The 21628-nt window shown below is 47.8% G+C and overlaps 1 protein-coding gene across 1 annotated transcript in view; it reads right to left on the bottom strand.

Annotated features, from left to right (window-relative positions):
- The window catches only part of LOC140491570 (multidrug and toxin extrusion protein 1-like), a 55804-nt gene extending 34408 nt beyond the window's left edge, over positions 1-21396 (bottom strand). The window contains exons 1-3 of the mRNA XM_072589960.1: positions 21357-21396; positions 3273-3430; positions 2312-2413 (exon numbers count right to left, since the gene is read on the bottom strand). Of these exons, the coding sequence (XP_072446061.1) occupies positions 2312-2413; positions 3273-3419 (249 nt within the window). The 5' untranslated portion in view covers positions 3420-3430; positions 21357-21396. The remainder of the gene's footprint in view (positions 1-2311; positions 2414-3272; positions 3431-21356) is intronic.
- Between the last annotated feature and the right edge of the window lie 232 nt (positions 21397-21628).

Genomic DNA, 21628 nt, shown 5'->3' on the forward strand with positions numbered 1-21628 from the left:
GATACGATGGACCAAATGGTCTCCTTCTATGCCATAACATTCTGTGATTCTGTGGAATACAAATCCTCGATAATCTTCTGTTTGCTTCAGACTGAACTGCTCAAATGTTTTTTTTCTGAGGGATGAGGAGAACTTTCTTCAGCCAGAGGGCGATGAATGTGTGGAACGCATTGTCACAGAGGGCTGTGGAGTGTATTTAAGACAAAGAAAGAAAGGTTTGTGATTGGTAAAGGGATCTAGGGTTACGAAGAGAAGGCAGGAGAAAGAGGTTGAGAAACATATCAGCCCGTGATTAAATGATGGAGCAGATTCAATGGGCTGAATGGCCCAATATGTTATAGTCTTATGGCCAATTCCAATTTCCCACCCTCCCTGATCTGAACTGATCCAAACTCTGACGTCGCTGACCTAATTCACACCAAGCCTCCCTCACTCATAGACAAAGACCCCAATGAGCACCTTAGGTACACAGTAACCCAGACGTTCTCATGTTGGATGAGCACCAGTGTCTCCCCGTGTCTGCGTGGGTTTCCTCCAACAGTCCAAAGATGTGCAGGCCAGGTGGATTGGCCATGCTAAATCACCCATAAGTGTGAGATACATTCGTCAGAGGAAAATGGGCTACTCTTTGGAGGGTCGGTGTGGACATATTGGACTGAACGGCCTGTTTCCACACTGTAGGGAATCTAATCTAAACATTAGGATCAATAAATGACAGTATGTTGGATGAGCATACTGTCCCTGTATGTTACACTATGTATGAGGCTACGTAAAAGCGAAGATTATGTTGTCCTTTGAAATGAATGGGCTGCTGCTTAATAAAAACATTAGTGAAGACACTGTCAATGTTTTATTAAAATACATTGGCTACTAATTATTGGCAATGCCTCATAGTTAGAATTTTTACTGTAGTGTATAATGGTTTTTTAATCTCACTCTTACCTATTTTTGTAACCTGTTTGATCCCCACAGCTCTCCAGGTGCCCTGCTTTTCTCCTATTCTGATCTTTAATGAATCACCCACTTCCTTCCCTTGGTGCTTGTCTTTTTAGCTGACAGGACACAGGTTGTGAAATTTCCATCTTAAAACGCCCTGTCTTTGTGATTGTCCTCTCTGCCCACGCCCCCCTCTCCTTTACAGACACAAGGTAAAGCTCATCTTTTTGATATGAATTTCAGTCCTCTATCCTCGTGTCACTTTGTCTCAGTGTCAATTTTTTCTTTTTCTGATCGAGTGACATGCCTTGGGATTGTTTCTATCGAAGAGGTGCTACAACAATGCAGGCTGTTGTTGATTTTATTACAGCTCCATGTGATGCTTCCATCAACAGCCTGTGGATGCCTTCAAAAATGACCTGTCCTCACATGTCAGACAGGGGATGATGGAGTCCCTACATTGCAGACAGAGGCTATTCGGCCCATCATATTGTGCACCAACCCTCCTCAGAACATCCCACCCATAACTTGGTGTCATCTTGTTTGTGTCTGTTAATGACCCGGTAAGGTTCCTTGGGATGTGTCGGTGTGTTAAAGCTGCTCTATAATGAAAGCTGGTGTTATTGTTGGTTACATTCCAAGAGCCTCCCCAACCGCTGAGTGCCTGACACAAGTGACCAGTCCTCTCGTGTTAGCCAAGTGACTGCCAGAGGGTGATCTCCCCATGGAGGGCATTAAGACGGAGCCCAATCTCACCCTCACCCAATGTCATGCGACTTCCAGGATGGCTCATGGAGAACAGTGATGAGCTGGAATGCCGAGCTGATATTCCTGATCTTTAGCCTGGGGGGGGGGGGGGGGGGGGGGGGGGGGGGGGGGGGGCACTGAAGCAGCTGCTGGGCTCCAGTTGCCCTTTCATCGAGAGCAGCAGATAAAGACCAGGCTTTTTCACAAGGAGGAGCTCATCAGCTGGTAATGGCACTGAGCTTGACACTGATAGGAAGCAATGCAACTTCATCACTGTTTTATACAGGAGACATACAGGAGGGGGTGGTATGGTGGGTCAGTGGTTAGCACTGCAGCCTCATAGTGCCAGGGACATGAGTTCGATTCCTGCCTTGGGTGACTATGTGGAGTTTGAACATTCTCCCCGTGTCTGCGTGGGTTTCCTCCAACAGTCCAAAGATGTGCAGGCCAGGTGGATTGGCCATGCTAAATCACCCATAAGTGTGAGATACATTCGTCAGAGGGAAATGGGCTACTCTTTGAAGGGTCGGTGTGGACATATTGGACTGAACGGCCTGTTTCCACACTGTAGGGAATCTAATCTAAACATTAGGATCAATAAATGAACACATTTTTAACATAAACTCACCGCTGTAGCAAGACTGACTGCGTCCAATTCAATTTTTCCTAAATGCCCACAGAACGCAGAGCTGACAATACTTATTAGGAGTGTCATTAGCTCTGTCAGACACTGTCAAAGAAAAATAAATTATAAATAGCATATACTGGCCATTCACTTTCAGCAATTTATTTCATACTTTTGCTATAATTAAACTGAATTTGAAACAATTGTCCTTTCCTCTTCAAAGAGCTGATAGGATTTAAATTGATATCAGTGAGGTCTTCAAGGTCATGAAGGGAAATGGAAAAGTCAACTCAAGCAAATCATTCAGTGATGACAGGTTTCAACATCAAGATACCCAAATAATAAATAATAGTCTTTGAATCAAGGTGATGTTTTTCGCCTGTAAGGTAGGGGCTTGTGGAGCAACCATGGGTATTGCTGTGGATTTTATTTAAAAAATGATTCTGTAGAAATGAAATCAGTGACAGAAACTTTATAATTAGTGAGGGTGATTGAATCAGAGTTAATGGAAACAGCTTATACATGTGGGTGCAGAGATTTGAGCTGTATTCATCAATTCATTGAAGGAGGTGGTAAAAATTAGATTTATCTACAAATCAATACATTTCAGCTAAAAGCAGTCTATGAACAATGTCAAACTGGGGTCTTGTAATACAATAATTGTGTCCATAACTCTGGTCCAGGAGGCCTGGGTTCAGGGCCCACCTGTCCCAGAGGCATGGGACAGCAATCTTGAACAAATTGATTCGAAAAGAAATTGGTTTTATTCACCATTTGAAATATTTCAGGAGAGACCAGAGTATGAATAATATGAAATGGGGTCTTCTAGCACAGTGTTAGTGTCCCTACCTCTGAGCCAGAAGGTCTGAGTTCAAGTCCCAGAGGGGTGCTATAACCTGCCCGAGTGGGTTCATTGAAAATAATGATGAATGATATAATAGAATGTTATTGGGTATAAACTCACCACTGGCCCAGCCAGTCTGGATAGAGGTTTCACTTCTTGCCAGAAGTTGATGGGTATCAATCCCCTTATTTTCCTCAGGAATGTATCACCATTTCTCTCACTTGACTGAGCAACATTTCCAGAGCTTATTTGCATTGAGAGCTCCATTTGTTCCAATCCTCCATTAAAAAAAGGGAAAAAAACAACAGCTGTTTTATTTCTCTTGTCTATATTGTTCTGTCTCCATGCTCCGACCCCATTAACATCCATTGGGTACCACACAGACCCATTCCCATTCCCCTCATCATCCATCTCTACCTCCCCTTCTGATGTAGAATATGGTCATTACTTTGAAGCTATTTTTCAACTAAATCTTCTGATCAAGATTAATTTTTAACTATCGCTTTTTTCAGAGCTGTAAGAGTTGGATCATCCGTAGTTAGGGTTGAAAGCTTTGGCAAGATTTCTGCATATAAATCATCAGCAGTTAATTATTTTGTTTCTCAGAGCTTCTACCAAAGCTTTTTGAATGAGTGACTCTTTAATATTGCTGCTGACTGGTGTTCACTTACACTGGACACCGGGTGAAGGATGGACTCAGTGCCCTCTGTAACAAGTGACCTACTGGGCACTTGCACTCCCATAATGCAGTGGTTTGAGGTTCAGTCATCATTTTCTTTGTAAATCTTGGCACAACCAATTTTGTGGGAAAATTGCTGACTCATCAGTCCTGATATTCAAGGTAGAGAAACCCAAAGGTTGGGAGTTTGGTGCGAATGACTAGGAGGTCCAGGAGCTACTATCCGATCAAGTGGATCGATTGGAGAGACAGTTCGAGGCAATGAGGAATTTATAAGAACAAGGGGATGTGATGGATTGTAGTTATAGAAAGGGAGAAAAGTTGGAGCTAGTGAGGAAAGAGATCAATCTGAGACTGGTACAGTCAAAAACAGAAGCGAGTCAAACTGTCAAGGCACGCAGGGACAATGCAGGACTAATAAATTAAACTGCATTTATTCTACTGCAAGAGCCTAACAGGGAAGGCAGATGAACTCACGGTTAGGAACGTGGGACTGGGATAACATAGCAATTATAGAAACATTACTCAGGGATGGGCAGGACTGGCAGTTTAATGTTCCAGGATACAAATGCTACAGGAAGGATAGAGAGGGAGGTTTGGTGGTGGGGAGGATGTTTTTAATAAGGGATAGCAATCATAGCTGTACTGAGGGAGAATATTCCTGGAAATATATTCAGGGAAGTTATTTAAGTGGAACTCACAAATAAGAAAGGGATGTTCACCTTATTGCGTTGGATTATACCCCCACTAATAGTCAGAGGAAAATTGAAAAACAAATTTGTAAGGAGATTTCAGTTATCTGTAAGAATAATAAGGTGGTTGTGGTAGGTGATTTTAACTTTCCAAACATATACTGGGACTGCCATAGTGTTAAGGGTTTAGATGGAGAGGAATTTAAGTGTGTACAAGACAATTTTCTGATCCAGTATGTGGATGTACCTACTAGAAAAGGTGAAAAACTTTACCTACTCTTGGGAAATAAGGTGACTGAGGTGTCAGTGGGGGAGCACTTTGGGGCCAGCGAGCATAATTCGATTAGATTTAAAATAGTGCTGGAAAAGGATAGACCAGATCTTAAAGTTAAAGTTCTAAATTGGAGAAAAGCCAATTTTGACGGTATTAGGCAAGAACATTTGAAAGTTGATTGGGGGCAGATATTTGCAGATAAAGGTACGGCTGGAAAATGGGAAGCCTTCAGAAATGAGATAACGAGAATCCAGAGAAAGTATATTCCTGTCAGGATGAAAGGGAAGGCTGGTAGGTATAAGGAATGCTGGATGACTAAAGAAATTGAGGGTTTGGTTAAGAAAAAGAAGGAAGCATATACAGGGGAATCTCGATTATCCGAACATGATGGGTGGGTCCTATTTCGTTTGGATAATCAATTATTCAGTTAATCGATTAAATGCCTTTCCGCTGAGGCTCTGAGTTTTGAAAGTCTGCTCCCCGTTCAGGAGACAGCAGGAGCACACAGCGAGTGAGGCCCCGCCCCCAATGCTGTGCAACACACCTCTCAGCACACCCGCCATCTAACACCGCCCACCCACCCCCAACCCCATCTAACACAGCCCCCCTGCCCCCAACACCGTCTAACACCGCCCACCCACCCATAACCCCATGTAACACCGCCCACCCACCCCCAACCCCGTCTAACACCGCCCCCGTCCCCCAAACCCAACTAACACGGCCTCCGCCCCCAACCTCGTCTAACACCACCCACCGCCCCCAAACCCAACATCGCCCCTCCACCCCCAACCCCGTCTAACACTGCCCACCCTGTCCCCAACCTCATCTAACACCACACACCCCGCCCCCAACCCCATCTAACACCACCCCTGCCCCCAAACCCAACTAACACCGCCCCCCCACCCCCAAACCCCTCTAACACCACCTACCACCCCCAACCCCGTCTAACACCGCCCCCCACCCCAAAACTCCTCTAACATTGCCGCCGTCCCGCAAACCCGTCTAATACCGTTCCCCCACCCCCAAACACCTCTAAGACCACCCCGTCCCCCAAACCCTTCTAACACCGCCCAACCCCCAAACCCAACTAACACCGCCACCCCATCCCCAACCCCATCTAACACCGCCCACCCACCCCCCAACCCCGTCTAACACCGCCCCCCCACCCCGTCACTCCTCTAACATCGCCACAGTCCTGCAAACCCGTCTAACACCGCTCCCCCACCCCCAAGCCCCTCTAACACCACCCCATCCCCCAAACCCTTCTAACACCAGCCCCCATCCCCCAAACCCTTCTAACACCACCCACCCACCCAAACCCATCTAACACCGCCCCCCCCATCCCAAACCCCTATAACACCAGCCCCCCCACCCCCAAACCCAACTAACACTGCACCCCACCCCCAAACCCGTCTAACATCGCCCCCCACCTCCCAAACGAGTCTAACACTGCCCCACCACCCCCAAACCCATCTAACACCGCCACCATCCCCCAAACCCTTCTAACACCACACCCCCTTACCTCCAAACCCGTCTAACACCGCCCCCCATCCACCAAACCAGTCTAAAACCGCACCCCCATTCCCCCAAACTCATCTAACACTGCCCCCCACCCCCAAACCCATCTAACACCGTGCCCCAACCTCAGACCCGCCTAACACCACCCCCACCCACAAACCCGTCTAACACCGCCCCCACCCCAAACCCTTCTAACACTGCCCCCAACTCCCCAAACCCGTTTTACACCACCCCCCAGCCCCAAACCCTTCTAACACCAGCCCCAACCCCAAACCCATCTACCATGCCCCCAACCCCCAAACCCTTCTAACACCACCCCCCCTTACTCCCAAACCCGTCTAACACCGCCCCCATCCCCAAAGCCATCTAACATCACCACCCCAACCTCCAAACCCATCTACCATTGAATCCCGAACTCTAACACCACCCCCACCCCAAACCCATCTAACACAACCACCATTACCCCCAAAGCCGTCTAACACCGCCCCATCCCCCAAACCTGTCTAACACCACCCCCATCCCTCAAACCCTTCTAACACTGCCCCCACCCCCAAAACCATCTAACACCGCCCCTCCACACCTGTCTCACACCGCCCTCCCATTCCCCAAACCCGTCTAACACTGACCCCCTTCCCCCAAACCAGTCTAACACTGCCTCCCCATCCCCCAAACCAGCCTAACACAGCCCCCCACTCCCAAACTCGTCTAACACTGCCACCCACCCCCAAAACCATCTAACACCGCCACCCCACCCCCAAACCCATCTAACACCACCTCCCAGCCCCAAACCCATCTAACACTGCCCCCCACACCCAAACCCATCTAACACCGCCACCTCACCCCCAAACCCGACTAACACCCCTGTGTACAACTCCGGGGAAAGTGAATGCAAAGAGAGAGAAGGCGGGAGGTCAGTCATTTGGAGACAGTACCTGTTTAATCACTGTAAACAAGACGCAATCACTGCTGGAAACACGTCTTTGATGTAATGTTTCCACCGGGACCTCGAGATCTCCTTCAGATAATCCAATTTTTGGACAATTGGTATTCGGATAATTGAAGTTCCTCTGTAATAGGAATAGACAGGAAAGATTGATTGAATCCTGAAAAGAGTAGAAAGGCAGAAGGAGTATACTTAAGTGGGAAATCAGGAGGGCAAAAAAGGGGACGAGATAGCTTTGGCAAATAGAGTTAAAGAGAATCCAAAGGGTTTTTACAAATACATTAAGGACAAAAGGGTAACTAGGGAGTGAATAGGGCCCCTCAAAGATCAGCAAGGTGGCCTTCATGTGGAGCCACAGGAGATGGGGGAGATACTAAGCAAATATTTTGCTTGAGTGGAAAAGGACATGGAAGATATAGATTGTAGGGAAATAGATGGTGACATCTTGCAAAATGTCCATATTACAGAGGAGGAAGTGCTGGATGTCTTGAAAAGCTTACAAGTGGATAAATCCCCAGGACCTGATCAGGTGTACCCGAGAACTCTGTGGGAAGCTAGAGAAGGGATTGCTGGGCCTCTTGCTGAGATATTTGTATCTTAGATTAGATTTAGATTACTTACAGTGTGGAAACAGGCCCTTCGGCCCAACAAGTCCACACTGCCCCGCCGAAGCGTAACCCACCCATACCCCTACATCTACATCTACCCCTTACCTAACACTACGGGCAATTTAGCATGGCCAATTCACCTGACCTGCACATCTTTGGACTGTAGGAGGAAACCGGAGCACCCGGAGGAAACCCACGCAGACACGGGGAGAACGTGCAAACTCCACACATCATCGATAGTCACCGGTGAGGTGCCGGAAGACTGGAGGTTGGCTAACGTGGCATCACTGTTTAAGAAGGGTGATAAGGACAAGCCAGGGAACTATAGACCGGTGAACCTGACCTCGGTGGTGGGCAAGTTGTTGGAGGGAATCCTGAGGGCCAGGATGTACGTGTATTTGGAAAGGCAAGGACTGATTAGGGATAGTCAATAGGGCTTTGTGTGTGGGAAATCATGTCTCACAAACTTGATTGAGTTTTTTGAAGAAGTAACAAAGAAGATTGATGAGGGCAGAGTGGTAGACATGATCCATATGGACTTCAATAAGGCGTTCGACAAGGTTCCCCATGGGAGACTGATTATCAAGGTTAGATCTCATAGAATACAGGGAGAACTAGCCATTTAGATACAGAACTGGCTCAAAAGTAGAAGACAGAGGGTGGTGGTGGAGGGTTGTTTTTCAGACTGGAGGCCTGTGACCAGTGGAGTGCCACAAGGATCAGTGCTGTCTCCACTACTTTTCATCATTTATATAAATGATTTGGATGTGAGCATAAGAGGTACAGTTAGTAAGTTTGCAGATTACACCAAAAGTGGAGATGGAGTGGATAGCGAATAGGGTTACCTCAGATTACAACAGGATCTTGATCAGATGGGCCAATGGGCTGAGGAGTGGCAGATGGAGTTTAATTCAGATAAATGCGAGGTGCTGCATTTTGGGAAACCAAATCTTAGCCGGACTTATACACTTAATGGTAAGGTCCTAGGGAGTGTTGCTGAACAAAGAGACCTTGGAGTGCAGGTTCATAGCTCCTTGAAAGTGGAGTTGCAGGTAGATAGGATAATGAAGAAGGCATTTGGTATGCTTTCCTTTATTGGTCAGTGTATCGAGTACAGGAGGTGGGAGGTCATGTTGCGGCTGTACAGGACATTGGTTGGGCCACTGTTGGAATATCGTGTGCAATTCTGGTCTCCTTCCTATCGGAAAGATGTTGTGAAATTTCAAAGGGTTCAGAAAAGATTTACAAAGATGTTACCAGGGTTGGAGGATTTGAGGTATAGGGAGAAGTTCTATAGGCTGGGGCTGTTTTCCCTGGAGCATTAGAGGCTGAGGGGTGACCTTATAGAGGTTTATAAAATCATGAGGGGCATGGATAGGGTAGACAGACAAAGTCTTTTCCCTGGGGTAGGGGAATCCAGAACTAGAGGGCATAGGTTTAGAGTGAGAGGGGAAAGATATAAAAGAGACCTGAGGGGCAACTTTTTCACGTAGAGGGTGTTGTGTGTATGGAATGAACTGCCAGAGGAAGTGGTGGAGGCTGGTACAATTGCAACATTTAAAAGGCATCTGGATGGGTATATGATTAGGAAGGGTTTGGAGGGATCTGGGCCAGGCGCTGGCAGGTGGGACTAGATTGAGTTGGGATATCTGGTCAGCATGGACCAGTTGGACTGAATGGTCTGTTTCCGTGCTGTATATCTCTATGACTCTAAGCCACACGGGTGAGGCCTTCCTGATCTGGAAACACCACCAGATCTCAAGGGAAAGAAAAGAGGTCCACAGGCCGAGGTCTAGTAAAAGAACACATGACCTAAAGAGCAGGTCCTGGGTAGAAAGAGTACAGGAAAACTAAGAACTTGCCAACAATATATGCAAATTCTTTAATACAAGTGTCACCCAATTCTCCCAAGGACCTACCTGACTGAGCTAAAAATGAAGGGGCACTCAGCAAGGACAGAAAGTCAGTTAGCGCTCATTGGAAGGAGCACTTTGAGGATCTCCTCAACTGTGCCTCAGTCCTCAACAAGAATAGAGAGCAGAAACAATCTCCACTAATGACATTTTTTGATCTCGTACATGTCTTCGACTCGATCAACTAGGAGGGACTTAGGACTGTCCTTCTGAAATGTAGCTGCCTGTTTGTTCATCACCATCCTCCACTTGGTACATGATGGCATGCAAGCTGTGATCCTCACCAGCAGATCCACCACAGACCCATTGTGTGGGTGAGTTGGTCTGTGCACACACTCAAGAGACTGACATCCAAACTAATATCAATGCATTCACAGAGGCATCTTGTACATTAAGATAACATGGGGTCATTTGTGGGCGGCACGGTGGCACAGTGGTTAGCACTGGATTAGTGGTGCTGGAAGAGCACAGCAGTTCAGGCAGCATCCAACGAGCAGCGAAATCAACGTTTCGGGCAAAAGCCCTTCATCAGGAATAAAGGCAGTGAGCCTGAAGCATGGAGAGATAAGCTAGAGGAGGGTGGGGGTGGGGAGAGAGTAGCATAGAGTACAATGGGTGAGTGGGGGAGGAGATGAAGGTGATAGGTCAAGGAGGAGAGGGTGGAGTGGATAGGTGGAAAGGCTGGCCTATTACCTGCCCTCGACCTCTTCATTTCCAACTGCCGCCGGGACATTAACCGCCTCAACCTGTCATCCCCCCTCCCCCACTCCAACCTCTCACCCTCACAACGCACAGCCCTCCAATCCCTCTGCTCCAATCCCAACCTCACCATCAAGCCAGCGGATAAAGGGGGTGCAGTGGTAGTCTGGCGCACTGACCTCTACACCGCTGAAGCCAAACGCCAACTCGAGGACACCTCTTCCTACTGCTCCCTCGACCATGACCCTACCCCCATCACCAACCCATCATCTCCCAGACCATACAGAACCTCATCACCTCAGGAGATCTCCCACCCACAGCTTCCAACCTCATAGTCCGGGAACCCTGCACTGCCCGGTTCTACCTCCTTCCCAAGATCCACAAGCCTGACCACCCTGGCCGACCCATTGTCTCAGCATGCTCCTGCCCCACTGAACTCATCTCTACCTACCTTGACGCTGTCCTATCCCCCCTAGTCCAGGAACTCCCCACATACGTTCGAGACACCACCCACGCCCTCCACCTCCTCCAAGACTTCCGTTTCCCTGGCCCCCAACGCCTTATCTTCACCATGGATATCCAATCCCTCTACACCTCCATCCGCCATGACCAGGGCCTCCAAGCCCTCCGTTTTTTCCTCTCCAGACGTCCCCAACAGTACCCTTCCACTGACACTCTCATTCGTTTGGCCGAACTGGTCCTCACCCTTAACAATTTCTCCTTTGAATCCTCCCACTTCCTCCAGACCAAAGGCGTAGCCATGGGCACACGTATGGGCCCCAGCTATGTCTGTCTCTTTGTTGGCTATTGATCTTCCGTAATTACACCGGCACCACTCCCCACCTCTTCCTCCGCTACATTGATGACTGCATTGGCGCCACATCGTGCTCCCGCGAGGAGGTTGAGCAATTCATCAACTTCACCAACACATTCCACCCTGACCTTAAATTTACCTGGACTATCTGACACCTCGCTCCCCTTCCTGGACCTCTCCATCTCCATTAGTGACGACCGACTTGACACTGACATTTTTTACAAACCCACTGACTCCCATAGCTACCTGGATTACACCTCTTCCCACCCTATCTCTTGCAAAAATGCCATCCCGTATTCCCAATTTCTCCGCCTCCGCCGTATCTGCTCCCAGGAGGACCAGTTCCACCATAGGACACACCAGATGGCCTCCTTCTTTAGAGATCGCAATTTCCCTTCCCACATGGTTAAAGATGCCCTCCAACGCATCTCGTCCACATCCCGCACCTCCGCCCTCAGACCCCACCCCTCCAACCGTAACAAGGACAGAACGCCCCTGGTGTTCACCTTCCACCCTACAAACCTTTGCATCAACCAAATCATCCGCCGACATTTCCGCCACCTCCAAAAAGACCCCACCACCAGGGATATATTTCCCTCCCCACCCCTTTCCGCCTTCCGCAAAGACCGTTCCCTCCGTGACTACCTGGTCAGGTCCACACCCCCCTACGACCCACCCTCCCATTCTGGCACTTTCCCCTGCCACCGCAGGAACTGTAAAACCTGTGCCCACACCTCCTCCCTCACCTCTATCCAAGGCCCTAAAGGAGCCTTCCACATCCATCAAAGTTTCACCTGCACATCCACCAATATCATTTATTGTATCCGTTGCTCCCGATGTGGTCTCCTCTACATTGGGGAGACTGGGCGCCTCCTAGCAGAGCGCTTTAGGGAACATCTCCGAGACACCCGCACCAATCAACCAAACCGCCCTGTGGCCCAACATTTCAACTCCCCCTCCCACTCTGCCGAGGACATGGAGGTCCTGGGCCTCCTTCACCGCCACTCCCTCACCACCAGACGCCTGGAGGAAGAACGCCTCATCTTCCGCCTCGGAACACTTCAACCCCAGGGCATTAATGTGGACTTCAACAGCTTCCTCATTTCCCCTTCCCCCACCTCATCCTAGTTTCAAACTTCCAGCTCAGTTACTGTCTCCTTGACTTGTCCGACCTGCCTATCTTCTTTTCCACCTATCCACTCCACCCTCTCCTCCTTGACCTATCACCTTCATCTCCTCCCCCACTCACCCATTGTACTCTATGCTACTTTCTCCCCACCCTCACCCTCCTCTAGCTTATCTCTCCATGCTTCAGGCTCACTGCCTTTATTCCTGATGAAGGGCTTTTGCCCGAAACGTTGATTTCGCTGCTCGTTGGATGCTGCCTGAACTGCTGTGCTCTTCCAGCACTACTAATCCAGTATTTGATTTTCAGCATCTGCAGTCATTGTTTTTACCTCAGTGGTTAGCACTGCTGCCTCGCAGCGCAAGAGACCCGAGTTCAATTCCCACCTCAGGCGAGTGACTGTGTGGAGTTTGCACATTCTCCCCGTGTCTGCATGGGTTTCCTCCGGGTGTTCCGGTTTCCTCCCACAGTCCAAAGAGGTGCAGGTCAGGTGAATTGGCCATGCTAAATTGCCCGTAGTGTTAGGTAAGGGGTAGATGTAGGGGTATGGGTGGGTTGCGCTTCGGCGGGGCGGTGTGGACTTGTTGGGCCGAAGGGCCTGTTTCCACACTGTAAGTAATCTAATCTAATCTAATCTAATCTAAACAGTAGAGCTCTTGAAAATCGGAAACAGAATTAAAACCTTCTTGTTCCAAAAAGACATGGAAGTTCTGTGTGGAGGAGAGATAATTATAGCATCCAACCTGCACAGAAAGGGAGAGGGCGGGGGATACATAGGTCAAACATTTGAAAGCAAAAGGCTGTCTGCAGACATTTCCCATCACACAACACTGTCCTCCAACTATTAAGATTCACAGAAGCTGCTGGACAATGTCGATCAATTTCCATTGCATTTGGAGCTTTCTCTTGATTAAGGCAGCTATGGACAATGAAATTCACCTTTGTCCCCATTGGCCAATACAGTCTTCAGCTGACTGAGGAACACAGTGTTTAATGACAAAGACCTCAAAACCCATCACCAAACCCATGGTCTACAGGATAGCAGTGCATGTACTGGAGGCAAACACACAGAATGCTGGAGAAACTCAGCAATTGAGGAATGAGGAATAGAGTTAGCATTTAGAGTCTGGCATGGCTCATCTTCAAACCTTGCACCAGAGATGTGGACGACAGAGACATGCAGCAGAGAGTTGAGAAATATCACCAGTGAAGCCTCCGCAAACATCCTGCCAATCCAACAGCAGGATAGACGCTGCAACGCGTGGCAGTCTCTTGGCAGTCTGGCGTGGCCTAAGCGTGGCCTTCGGTCTCGAGATGATTCCAGAGCAGTCTCCTGGCCTGAAGAGCCTTGAGGTGTCACAGTCTGGAGTCAAGACCCAGAGGAGACTGGAGGCTGGGTGCAGGAGTGGCCTGGGTTGGAAGGGCTGTTATTCTGAAATTTTCATTTCTTTATTTTTATAATTTATTCCTATGATCCGATGAATACTGCAGGTTCATGAGGTGATCTCCACATGTACTTCAAAACTCCACCTTAAAAATAATAATCCTCCAGATCTCCCCTCCCTCAGTTTCAGTGTGGACTGACTCTCTTCCTGGATACTTACCTCGTTCTACATATTGTTGTGAATTTCCTGGAGATTTGTTTCATTCCATATCTGCTGGAGGGCTTCAATTCAAAAAGGCTTACTAAACATTTCTGTTGCACTATTCACAGCTTCCAAGAAAACTTTTGATGCCCCTAACACCTGCTTGGGGTATTACTTCCACTCATTACTTTCCTTAACCATTGCTGAAAATGTGTTTGCTGGAAAAGCGCAGCAGGTCAGGCAGCATCCAAGGAGCAGGAGAATCGATGTTTCGGGCATGAACCCTATTCCTGAAGAAGGGCTCATGCCCGAAGCGTCGATTCTCCTGCTCCTTGGATGCTGCCTGAACTGCTGCGCTTTTCCAGCAACACATTTTCAGCTCTGATCTCCAGCATCTGCAGTCCTCACTTTCTCCTTTCCTTAACCATTGCGCTGGCCACTATGCACAAAGGAAAAATTCCGGGAATGTTTTCCTGTAACTGTTCCACCTCTTCCACTATTTTACAACTAATAGCCCCAAAGTTCTCCCCCATTGACACCTCAGTCACGTGCCCTGCTTTATTTCCTAAGAGTAGATCAGGTTTTGCACTTTCTCTAGTAGGTACATCCACATACTGAATCAGAAAATTTTCTTGTACACACTTAACAAATTCCTCTCCTTAACACTATGGCAGTCCCAGTCTATGTTTGGAAAGTTAAAATACCCCAACATACAACTACCCTATTATTCTTACAGCTAACTGAAATCTTGTCACAAATTTGTTTCTCAATTTCACTCTGACTATTCAGGGGTCTATAATTGTGCGATAAGGTCTGCCACCCTGCCAACCCATAATAGGCTCACACAGAACATAGGAAGCAAACTTGACCAAACTGTACCAAAAACACCCAGAATGCCTCAGCAGGGACCAAGCAGGCTGACAAGTGAAACTAGACAGCACTCGTAGACAAGGGAATACACTTCCCAGCACCCACTAACAATGGCAGAGCAACACAGCTATCCCAAAGCCTCGAGGGCAGTTTCACAACCCAGCAACACCAAAGCCACACAAAGAGCAGGTCAGACAGAGGCACCCCCCACGAGCATTGCTCCCAGGACAAGACGATGGAAGCACCTCACTGTTTCAGAGGAGATATTAGCACCTACCTGCGGAGAGGAATGGAGGCTCCGAACCCATTGATACTGTCGGGATGTTGCATTGTATCGAGAATCAGGACATTCATCCGGTAACTGTTTTCTGATTAGGGTCATTGTAACTGGATTACTGCTTTTCCAGATACATTGCATTTTCCCCATTTCTAATTAGCCGCATTGTACAGGATTATTATAAAAGGTGGCTTCTTCCTCAGCTCAAGGAAGAGAACCTTTGATCTATCTGCACAGACTATCAATTCTGTGTCAGCCCAGTCAATTTCTCTTGCGGCCATATCGCTTGTAATAAACAGCTTGTCAATTTCACCCGATCTGGTTTGTGTGGTCTCGCCTTTATTGGGCTAATTTCTCCCACAGTTTGGTGTTAGTCGGCAGCCCCTTTTTCTCTATCAACAGGGTCAGAGATCGTGACATTTTAAATTTAGCCCAATTCAGACCTGGCGGTCAGCCCTGCCCCCCAATGGGTCAGACCAGAGAAAGGCTGGTCAACTGCGGAGGGTGGCCACAATTCTGATCTAGTGACCGCGGTGAATTGGCTTCAGCTGACACAACTTGGCCTGTGGAGGAAGTCTGGTAAGCAAATAAATTAATCACCAAATTTTAACTATTTGACAGCCGGCTGCTGCAGCAATTCAGAATTGAGCTCAGACTTGGCAGGTGGAGGTAATCGTTTGGGCTCCTAAATTTGTTAACAAAATTTTAAGCTGCATGGTTTAGCTTGTGGGAGTAGTCTGGTAAGCAAGTAAATTAAAATTAACTAATTGGTAGCTGGCAATTCGGAATTGAGCAGCCTTAGACTCTCCCTCGGGAGGTAGTCAGGTGTACTCCTAAATTCATTACTCAAATTTTATAGAAACAGCAATTTGGCCCACGCGTGATCCAAATTGAGCCAGGACTTGCATCATGATCCTGATCCAGTTGGGGGGAAAGATGGTCGGGCAGACAAAGTTTGGCAAGACAGAAGGAGAGATTCGCCTACTAAATTTTCACTTTAATACCAAGAAATACACACGTCGTGGGAATTTGACAGGGGCCCTGCCGTCTCGTTTGTCTGTCTTGTGTTTGACCTGTGTTTGTGTCGGAGAAATTTGCCCAGTCGGTTAGAGATCGCAAAAGACAGCTCGAAGTGAAATTGACAAACGGTTTATTGCAAGAGATATCGCTGGAGGAGAAAACAGACCAGCGGACACAGAACTGACAGTCTGCACAGAGAATTTGATTTCTCCTCCCAGAGCTGACGATGAGACCAGTTTTATAATTTGGAGATGCCGGTGTTGGACTGGGGTGTACAAAGTTAAAAATCACACAACACCAGGTTAGAGTCCAACAGGTTTAATTGGAAGCACACTAGCTTTCCGAGCGACGCTCACAATCACCTGATGAAGGAGTATCACTCTGAAAGCTAGTGTGCTTCCAATTAAACCTGTTGGACTATAACCTGGTGTTGTGTGAGTTTTAACTTTCAACATCCTGACAGTATCGTGGTTCCATTCATCTTCACAGGTAAATGTTAAAGTCTTTTCTGGAGTGGTGAGTGCTTCCATTGTCCTGTGGTGTTGTCTGTCTGTCTGTCCTGCTTTTTGTGTGGCTTTGGTGTTGCTGGGTTGTGAAACTGCCCTTAGGGCTTTGAGACCTCTGTCATGTCCATGGGAGTTAAAAGTGTATTCCATTGTCTGCATGCCGTCTGACCCAGTTTGTGAGCTGCTGGGGAATTCTGGGTGACCCAGTACAATTTGGCCAATTTGCTTTTGTGGGCCTACTGTGGGTTAGCAAATCTTTTCCCACAGTCTGCCTTGTCTGTTTGTTTCTGTGTTTGTCAGTGCTGGTCTCTATTCCCAGCCTGAACCACAGGTACATGAGGCTGTAGGACCCCAACCCTCGGGAGAAGGACCGCCCTGGGGACAAGTCTAACTTGCCCTGCTGAGGCAGTGGGCCACCGACACCGACTCTCTCAAAGAAGTAACAAGCATCATCGTAACCACTTACGCTTGGAGATTAAGGTAGGGAATACCCTGTTTATGCAGGTCACCAGCCTATATTGTTTGGGAGCAGAATAAGGAAGGTAGGTGCAGCGGCCCTTTGTGGCCTGAGTTTAAATAAGTTTAGGGAAGGGGTCAGCAGCCCTCCTCCCACCCGCCAACTCTTCAGTTCAAATCATGGAGTACCGAAAACTCTGAAAAAAACAAAGGACCCCTCCCAACCCCTTTCCCTCAGTACCCCACACTTACCTTGTTGCTGAGGAACTTGATCCTGGGTGGGTGATGAAGTGGCTGAGTTCCTGGTTTTCCAGCTGCCCAGATCAGCAGAGAGAGACTGGCAGGCAGCCTGTCAGAAAAACAATTGTGTTCTCCACTACTACCACCTGATGAAGGAGCGTCGCTCCGAAAGCTGGTGTGCTTCCAATTAAACCTGTTGGACTATAACCTGGTTCTGTGTGGTTTTTAACTTTGTCAGAATTCATGTTAGTACTCAACAGGGTCCTAGTGCCCAGATGCACTTATTCACTAAACCTTGGAGAAACTTTGCCTCTTCGTGCTCAGTCTTGCTTGCTGGTGATTGAATATCTGTTTGAATCCCTGCAGATCTCTGCAGATCCAGAAATGACTTGATTTATTTTGCATTTGGTGATCTATGATGGTTTTTCTTTGAAGGAAGCATCGGTGCTTATGAAATGAAAGCTCTGCTTAAGTTTTATTAATAAGATATTAACGCTCCCCATCTTCTCTGCTTGTTCTGCAGTCACTGAGGGTTGTCTTGTCAATGTCAGGTGTCCCATCTGGCTGCTTGTTCAGGGCTTAAATGTGTGTTTACTTTGCAGTCAGTGATTACATGCTCGATTACCCTTTTTTGCCGAACCTGTCAATCACTCATGTGTTCTGTGAGTGCTCTCTGCTTTTTACCTTGAAGGCCGAAGCACAGCAATTAGAAATCAACCCAAGATGTCCAGGACGCCATGGAGCTATGGACATCCACCCTTCTGCTGGAAGGTGCCAGCTGTCGGAGTTATACAACCCCAAACACGTGGTGAGAACGACCCAGGGCCAAAACTGAACAAGAATACCCAGAAAAGGGCATGGTAAATACGTGAACTTCAAGAACGAGGTAGGAGATGCTCTTGTTCCACCTGGGTCACCGGCAGACACCATGTGAAAAGACACAGGGGACAGCCGTTACGTTATCCCCTTCACAAGGGACCTTCACACCTGGTCCCATGGGAACTGGCCATATGGGGGTTCCTTCAAAATTGATAAAATTGACTACAGGACCACGGACATCACAGAGGGGGGCATGGGGATCCCTCACAGGACACTGTCTACATGTTGTAGTGTCTCGTGAAATTTCGGGACGTTGCCAAACACCATCAGACCCCTAAAGTAAAAGACCGCGGCATTAAGAACCCGACAGCGGAGACCCCTATCACCCCGGGAACCCCCCCGCCATCCTACAGCCCACAATACCCACGACTTCCCCTTCCAGCCCCAGAAACGGACCCGCTGCTAAATGAAGTGGCTGCCTTTGGTACCACACAGCCCACGAGAAGCTCGCAGCAGGATACAGCAGCCGCTGGGCAGCCTGAGCCACTACTAGGCAAAAAACAAGGACTGCAGATGCTGGAAACCAGAGTCGAGATTAGAGTGGTGCTGGAAAAGCACAGCAGGTCAGGCAGCATCTGAGGAGCAGGAAAATCGACGTTTCGGGCAAAAGCCCTTCATCAGGAATACAGGCAGAGAGCCTGAAGGGTTCTCGGATGCTGCCTGAGCTGCTGTGCTTTTCCAGCACCACTCTAATCTAGAGTCTGAGTCACTACCACTGCCCAACACAGACAATAACATCAGGCTCCTCACGCAGCCTGGCTCCTGCCCTGAAAAACCAGGGCACTGAATGCCAACCTCCACGCATTATGATTGGATCTACGTCCCTTGATAAGCCCTGAACCCATGCAGAAGTCCGGGCCGTGGTGCAAGATGCCCCAGACCCATTGAAACGACCACTCGCATTTTGTAATTGGCTGCTACAAACTTCCACCATTTACAACTGTCTCCCGCAAGATGCGCAGACCCTGTTACAACTTGTGTATGGCACCCACTGGGTGACCATTCGCCCTACTATTAATTTCCCCACCCAAGCCTGGGACACTGCTGCAGACCGGGACAGCTGGCTGGACAGCACAGTGAAGGAGGTGGGAAAAGCTAGTGCAAGACAGCACGCTGACTTCGACATTGACACCCAGTGTCTGCAGAAAGCAGATGAGGTGTCACAGATCTTCAACACTACTCCCCTCTGACCCCTCACCACTCAGCTCGCACAGATCCACTGGGAGAATGTCCCTGCCCCAGAGAAGCTATCTATCTCTTACCGAGCCCCCCTACTCGACAATCCCTCTGGCTCTGCTTACATTGCCCCCTTCTCATCCCTTCCCTAAGCAAAACAAAAAAAGGGGGAATTGTGCGATAAGGTCTGCCACCCTGCCAACCCATAATAGGCTCACACAGAACATAGGAAGCAAACTTGACCAAACTGTACCAAAAACACCCAGAATGCCTCAGCAGGGATCAAGCAGGCTGACAAGTGAAACTAGACAGCACTCGTAGACAAGGGAATACACTTCCCAGCACCCACTAACAATGGCAGAGCAACACAGCTGTCCCAAAGCCCCGAGGGCAGTTTCACAACCCAGCAACACCAAAGCCACACAAAGAGCAGGTCAGACAGAGGCACCCCCCACGAGCATTGTTCCCAGGACAAGACGATGGAAGCACCTCACTGTTTCAGAGGAGATATTAGCACCTACCTGCGGAGAGGAATGGAGGCTCCGAACCCATTGATACTGTCGGGATGTTGCATTGAATCAAGAATCAGGACTTTCATCCGGTAACTGTTTTCTGATTAGCGTCATTGTAACTGGATTACTGCTTTTCCAGATACATTGCATTTTCCCCATTTCTAATTAGCCGCATTGTACAGGATTATTATAAAAGGTGGCTTCTTCCTCAGCTCAAGGAAGAGAACCGTTGATCTATCTGCACAGACTGTCAATTCTGTGTCAGCCCAGTCAATTTCTCTTGCGGTCATATCGCTTGTAATAAACAGCTTGTCAATTTTACCCGATGTGATTTGTGTGGTCTCGCCTTTATTGGGCTAATTTCTCCAACAATAATACAATCCCAATAAGGTGATCATCCATTTTGTAATTCTTAGTTCCACCCAAATAATGTCCCTGGATGTATTTCCAGGAATATCCTCCTTCAGCAGAGCTGTAATGCTGTCCCTTATCAAGAAAGCCACTCCCCCTCCTCTCTTGCCTCCCTTTCTATCTTTCGTGTAGTGTTTGTATCCTGGAGCATTAAGCTGCCAGTCCTGTCCATCCCTGAGCCACGTTTCTGTAATTGCTATGATATCCCAGTCCCATGTTCCCAAACATGCCCTGAGTTCATCTACCTTCCCTGTTCGGCCTCTTGCATTGAAATAAATCCAGTTTAATTTATCAGTCCTATCTTGTTCTCTGCTTTGTCCCTGCCTGCCCTGTTTAACGCTGGGATTTCATACACAGTATTTATGTTTTGTTAAGGGTTTAGTCCTTCTCAGTTTAACCTGTAATTTGCAGAATGCAAAGATTAATTTGTTTAAGTAGCACAATCATTAAAACTATAGATTTAAACAAATGCAGTAGACCACAGCATTATATCAGTGTGGCTTCCCTTGTTTCAGGTCAAGTCGATTATCCAAATAATCAGTTATCCAAATGAAACAGTGCTCGCCCATCTTGTTCAGATAATTGAGGCTCCTCTGTATAGGAGTCCTTTCTTTTAAACATCGCATAAAAGCAATAATGCATTCCACACAACAAACAGCGGCCATTAATCATTTAATGCACATTGTCCATTATTCAGGCACGGTGAAGACTCTGGGTGAATGAGAAACAGCAAGGAATACTGGCAGAAGTCAGCAATCAGCAATATCCTTCAATTACATTGTCGAATGATATGGAAAGTTATGTTTTGTTAGTATGAGTTTTGTTTTATTTTATATCCATGCTCCCGATTTAATTCCCCATTCCCCCAAAACTCTAATCACCCCAGTTGTTCCAAAAGCTTTGAAACAGAGGATTTACAGTCATGGGTTTTCCCACCCTCTTTACCTGCGCCCCCTCCCCCTTCTCCCCCCCCCCCCCCCCCCCCACAAAAAAGTTTCAATTTACCTTTTCTTTGATCCTGGATATGAAAGTCAGCAGCCTCCTGTGTCCCTCCGTCTCGATCAGTAACTGTAGGTGGTTAGGGCCTTCCAAACTCTCAACCACAAGAGAATATTTAACAATCTTTGTGGAGATTAAAGCTGGAATAGCTGTTTGGAAAAGTAAGGGCCCTTAGCTTTTCCATCCCACAAACCCTGGTTGCCCTCAACGTAAGAATTCCAGGTAAAAGGATGACTTAATGTCTGCTTATGATTTTAATATTTGTGAAACTTAAACTG

This window comes from Chiloscyllium punctatum, chromosome 19 (genome assembly GCF_047496795.1).
Source record: "Chiloscyllium punctatum isolate Juve2018m chromosome 19, sChiPun1.3, whole genome shotgun sequence".
NCBI classification, from domain to species: domain Eukaryota; kingdom Metazoa; phylum Chordata; class Chondrichthyes; order Orectolobiformes; family Hemiscylliidae; genus Chiloscyllium; species Chiloscyllium punctatum.